Genomic DNA, 16518 nt, shown 5'->3' on the forward strand with positions numbered 1-16518 from the left:
CAGCGTTCATCTCGTCCGTGAGTCAATACAAATCTGACCCAGGTGTGCAGGTGAGCTGCTGCGGCAGGTGAAGGCACCCCTTCAGACACACACACACACACACACACACACACACACGGTGGAATCCGAGCCGAGGCGTACAATCAGCTTATTTCACTCCTGTAAACTCAAACATTTTTGTTCGCAAAATAGGTTTAAGTATCTTTTTTCCACTGAAGGTCATGATGACAAAACAGCATCAGCCAGGATTTATTACTTTCCTTTCAGCATCCGTCTTTTACTCCGCTGCTGTTTTCTTCTATGTGTCAGTCAGTTTGTTGACTCTTCTTTCATCCCAGATTCACAGTTAGTTGTTCTTTTCTCTCTCTCTCTTCAGAATCAGTCTCCATTTTTTCCAGCGTACGCCCGACTTGGCCTGATCCCTGCACCTCAGATGACCTGCCGCCGCCGCCGCCGCCGCCCTAATGCGGTTCAGTGAGCTCACGCTGTGTCTAATATGACAGTCCACCGTGAAACTGCCGTCCAGATGTGCCCGCAAACACTGACGGGCCTGTGTTCACACTGTCCCAAGAGGGCCTCTGTGCTGCCGACACACACACACACACACACACACACAGGTCATCTCAATGACACTCCTTCACAGTCTAACTGTGCAGACAAATGTCTGGCAGAGATTCATGTGTTCACCTGTCTGATGGCGGTCATGTTATTGTCTTCTACTTTGTACCACCAAGGAAGATTGTTTTTTTTTTGTTTTTTTTTGGCACACGTCCTTTCTGTCGAATCACGGGCTCCGAATGCTGCGTGGCGTTTAGGCCGAGACGTAAAACTTACATCGAAAATCTAACCCGAGGGTCCTCCTCCGATGCACAGCGCGAGGAAGATCCCGCAAACCTGTGATGTCTGGGGCCGACGGCTCTTGTCCGCAGTCTCAACAGACGATGGCACGCTCATAAAATAGGTGAATCCGTGATGGAAAATCTTTAAAATTCCTTGTTTTTTTTTTTTTTTTTGAGCTTTTCATGAAGCAGTGCAGAAGATGTCTGGAAAAATAAACCCTCTCTGTTTGCTTTGTGATCTGCCCTTTCTCCGGGAGATTCAGGAGCCATGACGTGTTCGCCCGGCGACCAGAAACCCAGGGATAAACACCGGCTCAGGTGAGTCACCGCTCGTCTCTGTTTGCATCTGTGGGACGGACTGCCTTCGGCTGCCCTGCTCCTCCACTGTCCACGCTTTCTGTCCGTCCATCTTTTCTCCTCTCAGGACGAAATCAAGTTTTGTCATTTTTTTGCGAATGTTAGATGACAGTTTTTGGCTGAAACCGCAATTCTGAAAAAAGACTGCTAACGCAGTTATTACTGTTTTGTTTGCAAGAAAGAGCTGTTTATTTACGAAGCCACAAAGCTTTTATTATCAAGACAACCATGATTCTGTCGGAAAATCTTTAAAGAAGATTTTCTCCTGACCAGTTATGGGATGCATCCTCTGTGGCAGCCCGGAGGCTGAGTCTAGATAATGACCGCCGAGCCAAACGGAGGAGTCGATCCCCCCCAAACCCCCCCCGGGTGTCGACCCTCCGATGGGAGTTGGTCAATTTCGGGTCTTCTGTGTGGTCCAATCAGGCCTGCGAGTGTGCCGGGGGCGGGGCTAGCAGGGGGGAGTGTGTGTTTGAGGACAATATACTGTACATAAATATATCTATATAAGCCATCCATCCATCTGTCGTTTCCTCCACCCATCAGTTGGTTCCCCTGCTTGGTTTTTAATCTACTTTTTTTTCCCAACCTGTTCTCCGACATGCAGGTCCGAGCGCTCCTCCAGACCGGGCTGCTTTTCCTGCTCAGCCGGCAAACCCTGCAAGGCGGTAAGATGCAGCCGTCGGCCTTGGAGTCAGAGAGAACCCCCAAAGTCGGCTTTTCTAGACCCGGATCTAGAACTTTGCTAGGAGTTGATAGGATTTTTAAATATGGGCCGGAGTGAAATTGTCTCTTTCTAAGAATCATGGTTTTAATGAAAACAGCAGATTTTTTTTTTATTCCAGGGGATTCCATGATTTCTGGGAAGAAATCAACTTTTTAAACTCACTTATTTGTGAGTTTCAGTGAAGGAACGCACGCTGAGTGTAATTCAGTGGTTGCTCTTCAGGATGTTAAGCCAGCAGTCAAAGCAGTAAATTGTTTTAATTTTTGTTGATGCCAAACTCTGCTGGGTGTAGAAATGCCGAAGTCGCTTGCTCATGATATCTGGTTGGTTCTCCTGCCGCTGGAGTCCGGTTGATTTTTCTGGAAGTCTTGTGCCACTCGGGTGAATCCTACGTCTCTAACACCTTTCTGTCCTAATTTCTGCAAATATCAAGCGAAGCGGTTTTACTCCTTCCACAGTATTGGGCATCTCGGTTTTCCACGTTGTCATGGTAACAGGTGATGTGGTTCAAGAGCTTTGATATGACGGAACCGACGCAAAGCGGCTGCCGAGGCTCTGATGGATCGGTGTGGTCAGTGACTCACTCTCACCGACGTGATAAATAGCATCCTTGTGAGACCAAGTCAGGGGGGGGAAGGATCGGGCGACATGCCGGCCCGGCGGCGGACCCTGACGTCAGCTCTCTCGCGAGTTGCTGCGGTTTGCGTTATCTGATTTCTCGGGATGAAAGGACGCGATGAGGAGGTGGCGAAGGACGGCAAAATTTGACAGCTGATCGCGAGTCGGGGAACAGACGTCTCACAGTTTTGTAATGTTGGCCTCGGGATCCTTCGACAGGAGCCTACCTCACCTCAGAGCACTCAGGTGGAAGTGTTGTAGTCAGTCACACACACACACACACACACACACACACACACACACACGCACTGCTCTTCTTACCAGACATGATTATATTATATTAGAATATTAATATTATATGATAATGAGCTTCCAACTCCAGCCTTTACAAAGTAAGTTTACTAATGACATTAATTGTCTGTTTTTTAATGTTTGCAGGTGTCAAACCTCAGACTGTGACCTGGGGGAGAGTGCTTCCAGCCCGAGGTGTGTGTTGTGTGTGCTCAAAAAATAGAAGGATTTTCTGTCTTTTAAAAAAAAAAAAAATCTCACTGGCTTCAGTTTGTTTAAGATCTCAGCGAAGATAACACTCTTCTCTTTTGTCTCTCCTTCTGCAGGCGTTGGGATCGGAACCAACCCCGGAGGTCAGCCAGTTTTTTTTTTTTTTTTTTTTTTTTTACTTTGCATCTATTTGAGCACTTTGCAGGATTTCATCTAAATCCCAAAGAGCACATCCGTGCTGAACGAGCTTCATCTGAGAGGCTCTCTGTGCGTGCTTAGACTCGCGATGCAAAGTGTAAATATTTAAATATCCACGAGATTACATTCGGATTCAAACATCCTTGGTCACTTTTACATTTCAATTATCTTGTAAAACCACAAGAAATGAACTCCAAATCAGCAAGAAATTGGCTGAAAATGAGCAACAGACCCGTAACAATCAATCAGGGAGTGGTTGGTGGTCATGTGACTATTGTTGAAATAAACTTTTTTTTAATCATACCATTTTTAATGGTATATTTGGTATAGTTGCTGCAATTATTTGCCCTGACTACTCGTTTAAGGACGGCCTAAGGCCACATCTACAGGAGCTTTGGAGAACCTCATTGATCCACGTCCTCTGAGCTCCGTCCTGATTGGCCCACTGGTCAATCCCTGTGCGCCGCCATCTTTGTTCGCATCACGTGGGGTTGCGACTCTTCGGGAAACTTAAAGCGTAGACGGATTTAGACGCCAACATCGGTCTCCATCGCAATTTGTACTTACATGTGTCTTGGCGAGACTGGAAAGTTCATGATGGAGTCATTTCAGATTTTGTGTCGCAGGTGCTCTCGGAGCGCTGGGGAACAGATATGGCACCAAAGCCATGAAGGCCGGAGGTACTTTTAACTCTTTGTAGAAAATCAATATAAATAAGTATCATGACATCTCCAACACTAATGTCCAATCTGTTTTTGATTTACATGAAGTCGGTCGTTATCCAGGGGCCCATCTCGGTGTGGGTAAGGCGCCCTCTTGATAAACGATAACCTCCCTTTTTTTTTAAAGTCTTAATCCTGATACTACTTTGCGGTCTTTTTTGAATCGAATTAAGGAAATGGCTACAGAGGCCTGGGGTTCGGGGTGGGTGCAGGTCCGATGCACGGAGGCTACGGACCCCAGGGAGCATACGGTAAGCTACTCCCCGTGGATGCGCACATTCCATCGGTGACCGTTTTTATCGTCTTTTTAATTTCCCGCCGCGTTGTTGTCACGGTTTCAGGGCTTCCCCTGGGTACCGGGCTCGCCAACGGCTTGGGGCTGGGACTGGGCCACGCGGGGAAGCGAGGTACCACTTTCACTTTTCTAAAAGATATCCTCCGATCCATTATTCACTCGATCACTCGTAGCAATGAGCTCCGAATCCCGCATCTCTAAAACCGCTGTGTTAAAGCCTTCCGGGCAAAACGATGAATTGCACACAGGTCTGTTTTAATCGCAGTGTGTGAGCACTATCGGTGCTTCACACACTCCACACCACTGGAGAGCAGCATTTCTCCCTGTTTACTTTCAAGCTGACTCCAGTGGTCAGTCTGCACAGTCTGACTTCACAAGTTTATTCAAAACTACGATGCAGCTGCTAATAAAGGCTTCCGTTGGGTTGCGCGTCATAGCTTTAGCCTGCAGAGAGGTTTGTTTTTCTATAACAGAAGCATATCGGTGTTCTGTAAATTTCCATCACACCTCGAAGCCACAGTCTTTTCAGGCGTTGTGTTTAGGTGAGAAACTGCAGCAGCCGAGGTGACAAAGTGATGCAAACCGTGCAAAAGATCTTTCAGAGCAAATGGCTTTTGTGCAATAATGAAGATGCATAAATGAAAAAAAATGAAAAAAATGAAAAAAAAAAAAAAAAAATGTTTCACTTTGCAGTTTATGGCACCGGAATTGCTGGTACTCTGCCAGGTAAATACTTGCACTCCAGTTTATACTTGAATTAAAGTCTCTTTCTCTCTCATCTCATGTAAAAGCCCTGAGGTGCAGTGACGTCACCTCAGTTCTTTTCAAAACACAATCCATGATTCTAAATGTACAATGTACTTATACTGTATCAGGATATGGGGCTTTGGCCGGCATGGGTTATCCTGGCGCCCGACACGGTGAGCACTGAAAAACTTCCCAAACGTCCAAAACACCCGCAATCTCCTCTACATCTGTCCGACGGGGTTGTGTCCTCCTCCTCAGGTTACTTCGGCAGAGCGGGAAATTATCTGGGTGCCAATTTGGGTCCAGGGGGTTACGGAGCAGGTGACGCCCGTGCACAGGACCAGTCTAAGTCCTGGATGGAAAATTAAGATGTAATACACACTCAATTTCCCTTTTCTGAAGGATTTTCTTGTCACCCCCTCCAGGTTTGGGACAGGGCGCCTACCCTGCCGGAGCTGCTGGTAAACTAGGAGGTCAGAAACGCTTTCGGGTTGTTGTGATGAAGAGGAGTACTCTTCTTCCTGAGCTCATGTTTCATTTGATAATCCTCAGCTGCTGCCGGTCTCGGGCAGGGTGGACATCCACAGGGTGCCGCAGGGACACCCAACGGTGAGTCTGTTCAATAACTCTTCATTTCTCCCGCAGTCAATACTCTGCCATCTTCTTCAAATGTTAAACCTTTTCTTCCGGGATCACTCGACGGAAATCACAGGGGACGTTTTTGGCTTCGTGACGTTGGACGTTCCACAGATAACCGCTGAACTGACTCCGCCGTGTTTGAGAGCACCCTGTTTTCAATGAGGGGAACGGCACGGGTTTAAGGGAAACAGGAAGAGGCGTTGGGTTTCGCTTCAAGGTTCTGGGTCACAGCGGTAGACTGGGTCCGACTTTGCCTGCCCGGATTCACTCCAGGTTCTCTGTCTTCCTCCCGCAGTCCAAAATCCGTCAGTAGGTCCAATGGAGTCTCTAAATTGTCTGTAAGTGTGAATGAGAGAGTCTCCATAGCAGTGGTTCTTAACCCTCGTTGAAGTACTGAACTCTACCAGATTCATGTGCACATTCACCAAAACCTTCCTTATTGGAAAATTAAAAATTTCAAATTCAAGACATAAATATATGTTTAGCTGGTGCACAAAATGCTCAAAGAACAAAACCAGCAAAAGATGATTTTCACACAAAAACAAAAACAGTTAGGACGCTGACTCCCGTCATGTTCCGTTATGCACGTGAATCCATATTGTACATATTTCTCGACATAATCAGTATGAAGGGATTCATATATTAAGAAAGAAATCACATGACGTACCATCGCGACATACACAAGTTGACTTCACAGATAAGCCAAGCGCTGGAGTGTGATCACCTGCGGCCGGTGATGGCCCAGCCTGGCACGTCATCAGGAATTTAATGCGTCGGGAACCCCTGGGGCTCGATCGAACCCGGGTTAAGAACCACTGCTCTATTAGTTGCCCTGTGACTGACAGGTGGCTCGTCCAGGTTGGATTTTAAATGTTTTATTTTGAAAGAGAAGCAGAGCAGAACAACAAATTCCCCCCCATCTTCCTTCTCTATGACAAACTGGTGTTTCCAAACCAGCTTAGAGAAGGGAGTGTGACAAGGTGATTGTGTCGCCACAGGTTACGGTGATGGTGTAACCGGGTACCTCGGTGCCTCCGCGGGAAACGGTTACGGTAAGCTGCTCCTTCGCCTTTCACCTCGACTCAGTTACAGGCTACTCAGAAACATGCGCTCTGAAAACACCGGAGAACTAAGTGGAAATTGTAAAAATATTAACCGTCTTCTTTTAGTCCGGTGTCGTGAAAAGTGGTTCCTGTGCAAATAATCACCTCCGTTACGTTAAACAACATATCAGTTGTGGTGAGTAGTGTTGGTCCAGCTGCTCTGATTGGTTGTCCAAAGGCCTCGGAACCTATTCTTCTGTTTGTTTTTACTTTTTAGTATTTCCTGACACAAAATTAGTAACAGCAATTTTCCCATCATGGATGACCCATGAGCAGTGGGCAGCAGTTTGGGGGCTTAGCGTTTTTCTAGTGACACTTCGGCACGCTAGCTTGGTTCATCGAACCGGGAGCTTTCGGTTCCAAGACGACCGCTCTCACCACCTGAGCTGATATTCAGATAATTGTGTTTTTTCTCTGAGTCAGCGTCCATCAAATGTGCAAAGTGTTCAAGTGGAATTGAGAGTCTAGTTGCGTTTAATGACCCGCTATTTGTATTCCTGTCGCAATGCAGGCCAAGTAAAGATAACTTCCTGTCCCTCTGAGGCGTTCAATTCTGATAACAATCCAAGCCAAAGGGCTCTTTTACCACCGTTTACTACAATTTTGAGACTGTTTATAGCTAAATAATACAACAAGATGTTTATTTGAATGTTTAACCTGAGTCATACATTCCAATCCTCTTTCCTCCACAGGTTACGGCAATGGTCACGGCAACGGCCATGGCAACGGTCACGGCAACGGTCATGGCCACGGTCACGGCGACGGTCACGGAGCCGGTGAGTGCCGTTTAAACAAGCAAATGTGGGAAAAGGGAAGAGGCGGACAGATGTCATTATGATTCTGACAAGAACCATGCTTTCAGGGCTGGGTTACCACACGGATTTAGCCGATGGCGTGGAGAGCAAAGCGGGGAAGATTGAAGGTAACAGTTGGACCCTAAGTTGTATGATCTGTGTTTAATGACTGGAAAAAATATATAAGGAGTATATAAGGAATATATAAGGAGAAAAGGATTATTATCTTTTCAAGAAGGATGTGTTTTTTTGTTTGTTTTTTTTCAACTTCCCGAGTTCTTTATTTTGAGTCTGTGAGTCGTTTTATCGATTATGACGGTTTTGACCTGGACGTTGCTGTCTCCCTTGCCGTGCAGCGCTCGGTGCGGGAGGGTTGGTCGGGAAGGCCCCGGGAGCTTACGGTAAGAACGGCCTCACCGGACCTCGCCTTTCCTCGCCGATCGTTCATTTATGGTGGCCTGTATGCAATGGGTTGGCTTCTTGTTTGGTTTGCTCGCACTTTTTCAGCATGTGAGCTACTTATAAAATGACCAAGTCAAAATGATCTACCCACAACAAAAATGCAAAACGTTCTTGCATAACCGCATGAGCCAATATTGCACAACACAAAATAAAATATGTACATTTTTTTGTCATTACCCAAATTCACTCTGATGACTTGCACTGAAATGAATCAGCCAGTGATGCATAGTCCAGACAGTAGCCGCTTCCAGTCGGCCTTTCGCTTTTGAAGTATGTTGTGCGAGAAGTGACTGCTATCCGGACAACTGGGATTTTATTTCCTTCACCTTTCTCTTTCTCAGCCCGCTTTTCGGCGTGATGTCCGTGTCGTGTTTTCCATGAACGGTCCGAAAATGCCGCTCCACGTTACCCTTCTTAGGTATTGTTATGTTAGACTGGCAGATGAAGCGAACGCGCATCAAAAATGTGATCGTGAAAAAAAGGTCCGCCTCCAGTTCTGTATGAAAGTGATAAGTTTTTGTCTTCTTACTTAGTCCAGCTCCCCCACTCATTTTCCATCCTTTCTTAAGTTTAAGAGAAAAAAACCGAGGGCTGAAAATTGGAGGTAACTTGCTGACTTGCATGTTAGTTTTGCTGCACTTAGCGCCGTTGTTTGTGCACGTGTAGTGACCTCAGTGTCATAAAAAATCAGATGTCATCTGACTGGCTGGATGGATGATAGGTTGATGTCTATTTTTTTTTTTAATGTCATGCGATCTACTGGTATTACCTTTGCAATCGACGTATTGAGCACCCTTGCTTTATACTATTTCCCAGAAACATCCGATTACATTCCAACTAAGTCAGGATGGTGTAGCGTGAAATGTCTTCTCATTCATTACATAACATTACATTGCAGTCATTTGGCAGACACTTTTATCCAAAGCAACTTATACAAAGTGCATTTTAACCACCAAAGATCTGAAGTACCAGAAGTCAGAAGTGACCACTCTACCAAATAGCCATCTCAGAACCATATAGATACATACATTTATTTAATCGTTTTTTTTTTTTTGTTTTTTTTTTGTTGCTTTTTTTTCTGGAGGGGGTTTTGGGCTGAGTGCGATAGTGGGGTAGTGCTTGGTGAAGAGATACGTTTTCAGCGGTGAAGAGGTATTCAGATAACACACTTTTATTCCGAAAGAGCAAAATAGATGTTGGTGCTGGAATTCAGCAATTCACATCACAAGAAGAAGTTCCTGGTTCTCATCCAGTGGCCCACTGGACTCGCTCTGTGGTTTCTGTATGTTCTCCCCGTTCCTGTCTGGGTTCTCCCCATATGTCCTGCTTGGGTTCTCTCTATGTTCTCTTGGTTCTCTCTGTGTTCTCCAACATAGGTTCTCTCCATCTTCCTCCCACTGTCCAAAAACAGTCAATAGGTTCATCGATGATTCGTGGAATTGTATGTAGTTGTGAAGAAAGTAAATAGTTGGATGTGTCTGTATGATTGACAGCTGACCTGTCCAGGTTAAACCCCGCCTCTCAGACCAGTTGTGACCCTGTCTGGAGGATAATTGGTTTAATACACATAAATGAAAATAATACTTCTTTGACTTACAAGTTTTATAGTTAAACAAATGATGAATAGTGAAATGATCTGCCTTTGCAATAAACATGTCTAAACAATATTTACTTTTCTTGAGATAAAATTCAACACTGGTCAATAACATTGCAGGACATTCCAGACAACCTGTTCACAATCAAGGAAGGATTGTAAAGCATTTTAAACTAGACTTGTTGCAGTGAGTTGATTTATTAAATATGAGGAAGTCCAAAAGTCCCTCAAATCAACCCTCCTTTGGCGTGTTCATGATGTGCTATTGTTGTAGGATTTTTACACCATTAGCAGTTGATAATTTACACGTCTCGGTCCCTTGTCTTCACACAGGAGCACTTGGCACAGGACTGGAATCCAATGGCGGCCAATACGGTGAGCGCAGCCGACGCTCCTGCAGCTCCACCTGTTGACGGCGTTCCACGTTTTGGGTCTTGAGTTTGAAACGGATGAAAGTCTCCGGGGAGTCTGTGTCGGGGAGACTGTTGTGATGACTTGCTGTTTGAAACTTAAACTTATGGCTTCTGTCCTTCAGGAGGCGCTGCTCCCCTCCCCTACGCTGGTGCGCCAGTGATTTCTCCTGGAGCTGAAGGTGAGACCTACATGCTTCCTTATTTTAATATCTTCAAGAAAACAATGTCTCCTTTTTTAAACTCATTAAAAAAGTCATTGCTGTTGCGACGTAAATGGTTTTACGGTTGTTTTAGTTATTTCAGGGTGCACAAGGATGCAAATGCAATTGTTTATGTCGGGACCTGATCATGGGTTATAGACTTGTTTCTGATTGGGCATCTCCTCAGGAGACGGCGGCTACCCAATCACCGCGCAGCATCTCGGCCTGGGCGCAGAGACTTCCAAAACGTCCGGCAAACACGGTGAGAGGACCAACGCCGGCCGCCAAAGTGACAAACACGCTCAAACCAAAGTCTCAAGAGTGTTTGTAAAGCTTGAAATGTGATTAAGATAGAAACCACTAGAATCCAGTGGAAGCCAATCAGACACTTCCAGAACCTGAAGACTTTCCAGGGTGAATTTATAGAAACATTATGGTAAAAATGGGCTTTAAATGTATGTTTGCTTGTTTGTTTTTTTGGCTTAATGGCATCCTTGGGTGTTGGTTTCAGGAGCCGGGGTTGGATACGGAGCGCAGCAGGCAGGTTAGTTTCAAGCGTTCTGCTCGACACACACCTGAATGTTTGGTGTTCGTCCCAGTTACTAATAATCCACACTGATTGATATTATGAACCAAACTTTCTGGCCAATTCATTCCCTTCCATGGTTGTCACATGACTTCAGATCCAATGCATATTTGAAATAGACAAGTTGATATTTAGTTAAACTAACCCCCCTCCCACCGCCACCACAGAAGTAGTTTTTCACATTTCCTTCCGTCTGAACTTACACTTTGTCTGTCTGTCAAAGGTTTTGGCGTGCAGCTCAGTGCGGCTCATGAGGCCCTGGGTGAGTAGAAAACCAAGCAGACTTCCTCCGTGGGGATCTGCTTCCTGCTCTTGAAACAGGGCCGGGGAGGCTTTAACATCTGCTGTGTTGTATTAAGTGAATGCATGAAACGTGTCTGGTAAGAAAAGCAGTGCGTTTGTGTGTGTGTGTGTGTGTGTGCTTGAAATTTTCTTAACAAGCTCTGAATGGGTCAGTGAAGCAGCTCTGGCCACCAAATGCATCATGGGTATTTTTTATTTCCCCACTTCATCCATGAGCATTCTTGCTGTTCTTGAAAACATACTTCTTGTTCTTTTGGGAAACTTGAACTGGGCTGATTTTTTTTTTTTCTGCAGGGAAACCGGCCGGCAAATACGGAAAGGGGCCTCTTGGAAATGGATACAAAGGTGAGACTGGGTTTTTGTGTGGGCGCTGCAGGGGGAAACAGTCACACCTTCCAGGACGGAAGTTGTGATGTTTCCATGGTGCGTCATCTGTTGCTTTTTGTCTTCTTTTACTGAGAACCACCCACCATCCAAATCTGCTCCTGTCTCTTCCCAGGTTGAACCCGAGGACCCGACATCCTTGCCTGGATTCTCTCACCTGAATGTTCCCTCCACCCCCTCCGCCACAATCTTATGTCTTCTTCCTCTTTGTATTTCCAGTGAAAACGTTGCGCCTGGTTGTGTAACTTCAGGTTGGTCTGCGGGTTGTTTTTTTTATCAGTGCAGAAAAAGAAAAGAATACGAAAAAAAAAAAAAGTGTGCCCCTGTTTGAGAATAATCCCTTTTCAATTTTTTTTTTTTTTTTAAACTCAATAAACGTTTTGTCAACGATTCCTCCGAGTCGGAACATTTTACAAACTCGGCGCACGCACTAAGTCTGTCTTCACAGAAAACTTTTACCACTTCCTGATGTGAGGGGCAAAGCAGACGAAACACCAGTGTGCACGAACTGAGAACCAGAAATGTTTCGTTCTGGTAGGGGCGAATATTATCGCATTTTGGATTTAGATGGGAGATAAAGCATGACACACGCACACCACTGCGGGAACATTATTATTCACTATCAGCATTTTTATTCAGTTTCAAAGATTTACAGCAGAGAAACACCCTGGTCACAGCAGTTCCACACCCTCTAAAGATGAGTCAGGCGGGTTTACTGCTGAAGTTCTACAGTAATCAAAAGTGATTCACTGGGAGCGTTAGATATACTAGCTATCCCCTTAGTATGCATTGATAGCATTAGCGAAGCAGGTTCGAAAACGCCCCGAAGCCAGGCGTCGGCATGGTAACGCAGGGGTATTTTGTTCACAAGGTGGGGAGGCTGTGGTTTCCCCACCTGTCCGCTTGGTCCACAAACACGCCCATCTTCATCAGGTCGGCCTTGGGGATGGGATGCGCGTGGCGGGAGACGAACAAGTCCCTCAGACTTGGACTCATGGGAGAAGGCAAATACTCCGTGCACAAGTCACCGCTCAGGCTGGGAGCGCACGTCACCTGCGATTTGAAGAACAGCCGACCGTGGTTCAGAACACACACTTCCTGCTTGGTCCCCATGGACAAATTGTGATCGCATTTCCCCAGCAGATCGTCATCCCATTTGTTGTCCTCATCGATTACTTCGAATCGAACGTGTGCTCCTGAGGACAGGTCCAGGCTGCCCAGGTCGAAGCTCCTGTCCCACTTCGGGTTGTTGTTTTCTAGAATCATATCTGTACGCATTTTCTGTACGCCGTTGACGATCACCTTCACGTAGGCGTCGGTTCTGGAAAAATAGTCCCCGAAAAGACCCGTGGCCCGTTGCACAGTGACGATGACCCTCGCCATGCCCTTGCGGGTGGGGCAGCAGCTGGGGGTCACGGCAGGGTCGTTGTGGCAGAAGCAGACGCAGGGTTCTCTGGGGTTGCTCTTCACGCCAGCCGAGCATTTTTCACTGCAGTTCCTCAGCAGAGCCCTCTCCAGTATGTAATGGCTGATGGCCAAACGCAGGTCCTTGTGGGTGTTGCTATTGGCGGGCAGCAGCTCGTGCAGCGATTCCAGGGAATAGGAGATGATGCCCGGGTTGAGCGGCACCGTCTGCAGCCACTCCTTGTAGGCTGACGGATCATTCTTGCCGGAGAAGAGAAGGTCGGGCTCCGTGGTGAGGCCGCCCTTCAATTCCGTAAACCTGCAGGGATGCGACTATCTGGTCAGCCGGTTAAAATGGGAAAAGGACAGATGGTGTAGGTGGAGCCGTCTCCTGGCAAACGTTCAGCCCACCTGTCATTGAAGAGGCTGGAGAAGGTGCCCTCTTTGTTGATCTTATTGCTCAGTTCTTTGCAGTGACTTTTCATCACGGATGCGGAGGCCGATGCCACTGTGATAGACGCCTCTGCAGTGAGGCAACTCTTCAACTCCTCCAAACTGAGGCCCTGCAGGCTGGCCTTGCACTCCTTGATGCTGGTCACCGAGTGAATGCTGCCCCCCATATTCACCTGCGGGTGTGTATTAAAGCGCTGTTAGTGCCACCACACTTCCTCCACACATTAGAACGACCTACGTGCGGGCAGATGACTTTTTCCTCACATTAAAAATACCGTAGTCTCGCCCTTTGGAGTTTTCTAATATCGAAAAAAAAACATCTGTGATTTCAAGCTGCCTCAAATCTAGTTTGTGTGCGGGTGCGTTACCTTGGTCATGTAATGGGTGCCAAATGTATCGATCAGTTTGTAAAAGTGTCCCTTGGTTTTGCTGTTGTAGGTTTCGGGGAGCTTCTGCACGGCTTGTGAGAAATCCCTGCTCAGCCTGAGTTTGCTGGATGCTCGGAGGCTGTTTCCCCCCCCCCCGAAAAAATAAAAATCAATAAGAGGACTCCAGATGTTGCGTCTCACGATACGATTGATGGTAAAAAACAAACACGCAAACAAACAGGCACTTCCCGCTTACCTGTAGTACTGACAGGATATGGATTGGCTGGCGAAGCTGTACCTGTCGTTCTTTGTCCTCGCCATGGAGAACTCAGACAGCTTGGAATCCCCTCCAGACAGAATGGCCTTGCTTTGTTTATTTCTGATATCGATCTCCAAGCTCAAGCTCCAGTCGTTCTGGATCGAGGACCTGGATTCTTGGATGAGGGATTCACTGGAGCGGTGGAGCATGCTGCTTACTTTTCCGCTACAGGAGTACTGCGCCCGCCAGTCTGTCACCACCAGGGGGAGCTTCTGCTTGGCGTTCTCCTGGAAGGGGTTGGTGCACAGGGTGCACGTTTTGTCACTGTGCTGCCAACTGGTCACGTCGAGGACGTAAGCCCCCTTGCTGTTCATTTTGGTGATGTCGAAGCCTTCGCCGATCAGATTGGTGCCCGGGGCCAGCTCAGCCTCCTGGCACTGGCTGCGGGTGCCTTTCGTGCACAACTCGTGCGATTGTCGTGGGAGGAACAGCAGGAGGACGCAAATATTCAGCGGCAACATCTCGATGTCCGGACTGCTGAAAATGCAATAACCACCAAGTGATATTTCTGATATTTCTTTTTCGTTCTTTTTCCTCTTTCGTCATAAACAGGCAAGTTCAATCTACGACCGAGCTGGGACTTGAATTAATTACAGAAAAAAATAACAAGAACATGAATGTGTTTTATTCACTATTTAATTTACACCAATGTGCGGTGTGATAGCATAGATAGATAGATAAACCAGGCAGATGAGACTCTGCTTTGGGTGGAAATTTAGACATTAGAAAGTTACATTTCACGCCCCCCCTCTGCTCACACCTCGACACTAAATACATTTAAGCTCGCACGCAAATCAGTAATGCTAACTTAGCGATGGAAGATAACTAATACGAGCGAGCAGTGTGTCGCCGGTCAACACGCGATTGCGTGTCGGGGTTCAAATTTAGAAAAAAAAGGTCAATTTCGAAGTGCCCTCCAGAAAGACAAAGTCAAAACAAATCCGGCAGGTGGGTGACCACATAAAATAGATACGATTTTGAGATTTAAGCCCATCTACGTCGAACGACTCCTCAAAGACGCTGACTGAAGGACAAACACTGACACTGACTTTGAATGGGAAAGAAAACAATAATAGACGGGTGGATGAATCCTAGCGGGGCCGGTTCTGTGACCCAGATCCCTGGTTTCCGTGGTTCTCCCGGGTTGGTCGGGTGATGACGTCCTGTCGAACAATGCTCGTCTGCGTGACTCACGGCTCGTGAAGCAAAGTGAAACTAGCTGACGCCCACCAAGAGGAGCCAGTCGACTTCAGCGCCCGAGCTGGTTCGGTCCGTTAAATTGTGCATCTTCGGACGTTTTGAGTCCCGCCGAGAGCGCTGACTCCCCCTCCAGAGTTTCGAACCTACCTCAGAATTTGTCTTTGTCCTCCGAGTAGCATCTTTACAATGTATCAAGAGACTTGAGACTTGACATTTAAGAGTCCAGGGATTCATGGCATTAATTTTAAAACGACTCTGTGATTATATTCAAGATTCTGACAGCAACTGCAGGACATCAGTGTTGACGGCCCGAGCACCGTTCCCTTCGAGTCGTCTGGCGTCGACTCAGACATCGTAACACCTGCTGCGTTCGGACAGTTTTTAAAGGACTTGTTTACCTCTAGATTTACGCGCGGCCCCTTCGGTCGACGGCATTTCGAAGCGGACGATGAAACAAATTCTATTTCTAGTTTCTACCCCGGATCCGAGCCAAAACGCGACAAAGACGCAGCTCTTTTAGATCTGTCAGATCAAACAACACGCGGTATTTGCACTTCTTGTAGTTCTGCTGTCGGATTAGAACTGCGATCCGGAAAGTTCAGAGGTCGGACCTTAAAAAAATCGTGAGGGGGGGTGCAGAGTGACGGCGCTGCCAGATTTGGTGAAAGAACAACGGCTGTTTAAACCTCGCTGAATGTTTCCAAAGGTTCACGGGAAGGAAGGAGCGTGAAGATTTCGGCGCCTGCTCACCTCGTGCTGCGTCCCGGCGCTGTCTCGAAGTGGCTGTCTGCGGTCACGCCCCGGCTGTGTGTTTTTAAGTCAGGGCGAGGAGGGTGGTCGTGAAAAAGAAGGGAGGGGAAAGCGAGTTTCACAAAAAAAGCCCACTCAGAGGGGATGTGAAAGTAAGGCAGGCCTTCCAATCAGCGGCAAAGCAGATGCCACAAACCTATCATTTCTGTGAAGTGGTGGTGGCTGGGTGAGAGGTGGGGGGGTGTGTGAGGCCGACCTGCGCCTGAGCTGCGGAGACACGGCGCCGCTTTGCAAAGACGACGGCGCCGATCGGCTCGTCCGCAGGTGGGCGGGACGCAATGGGGCCAACACATCGGTCGTCGCTCTTAATGGAAAACGAGACCAACTGGCAGGGTTCCGGTCCACTGGGTTCTCTCTCTTGGTTTTCCCTGTGTTCTCCACTTCCTGGTTTCTCTCCGGGTTCTCCGTCTTCCTCCCACTGTGTGAAATCAGCCGTCCGCTTCATTGAAGGCTCCGAGTTGATGCCCGTGATTGACAGCTGA

General features: G+C 47.1%; 2 protein-coding genes across 6 annotated transcripts; one reads left to right on the forward strand and one right to left on the reverse strand.

The window, feature by feature from the left end:
* The first annotated feature begins 686 nt into the window (after positions 1 to 686).
* LOC147217501 (uncharacterized) lies at positions 687 to 11859 on the forward strand. 4 transcript variants are annotated; one of them, XM_086175869.1, is made up of 25 exons: positions 687 to 961; positions 1097 to 1157; positions 1804 to 1864; positions 2980 to 3027; positions 3159 to 3185; positions 3867 to 3920; positions 4011 to 4043; positions 4136 to 4213; positions 4304 to 4369; positions 4951 to 4983; positions 5133 to 5177; positions 5263 to 5325; positions 5430 to 5477; positions 5557 to 5613; positions 6642 to 6695; positions 7439 to 7522; positions 7609 to 7668; positions 7897 to 7941; positions 9930 to 9971; positions 10132 to 10188; positions 10397 to 10471; positions 10721 to 10753; positions 11019 to 11057; positions 11393 to 11443; positions 11598 to 11859. In XM_086175869.1, exons 6-25 carry the CDS (start codon positions 3908 to 3910, stop codon positions 11600 to 11602), a joined length of 981 nt encoding a protein of 326 aa, XP_086031995.1. In that variant the 5' UTR covers positions 687 to 961; positions 1097 to 1157; positions 1804 to 1864; positions 2980 to 3027; positions 3159 to 3185; positions 3867 to 3907; the 3' UTR covers positions 11603 to 11859. The 4 variants fall into 4 exon arrangements, with proteins under 4 accessions (XP_086031995.1, XP_086031996.1, XP_086031993.1 ...); XM_086175870.1 differs by having other exon boundaries at positions 1103 to 1157; XM_086175867.1 differs by lacking the exons at positions 687 to 961; positions 1097 to 1157 and having other exon boundaries at positions 1743 to 1864.
* A 63-nt stretch (positions 11860 to 11922) lies between these two features.
* Positions 11923 to 16067, reverse strand: LOC147217502 (perforin-1-like). Of its 2 annotated transcripts, none has more exons than XM_086175419.1 (5): positions 15977 to 16067; positions 13964 to 14500; positions 13708 to 13846; positions 13298 to 13512; positions 11923 to 13205 (listed from the first exon to the last, which is right to left on the reverse strand). In XM_086175419.1, the coding sequence occupies exons 2-5, from the start codon at positions 14485 to 14487 to the stop codon at positions 12347 to 12349; spliced, it is 1737 nt and encodes a 578-aa protein (XP_086031545.1). In that variant the 5' UTR covers positions 14488 to 14500; positions 15977 to 16067; the 3' UTR covers positions 11923 to 12346. The 2 variants fall into 2 exon arrangements, with proteins under 2 accessions (XP_086031545.1, XP_086031544.1); XM_086175418.1 differs by having other exon boundaries at positions 13964 to 14503.
* Between the last annotated feature and the right edge of the window lie 451 nt (positions 16068 to 16518).

Source organism: Fistularia commersonii, chromosome 28 (genome assembly GCF_037954325.1).
Source record: "Fistularia commersonii isolate RoL2024-O1a breed Wild chromosome 28, RoL_Fcom_v1.0, whole genome shotgun sequence".
NCBI classification, from domain to species: domain Eukaryota; kingdom Metazoa; phylum Chordata; class Actinopteri; order Syngnathiformes; family Fistulariidae; genus Fistularia; species Fistularia commersonii.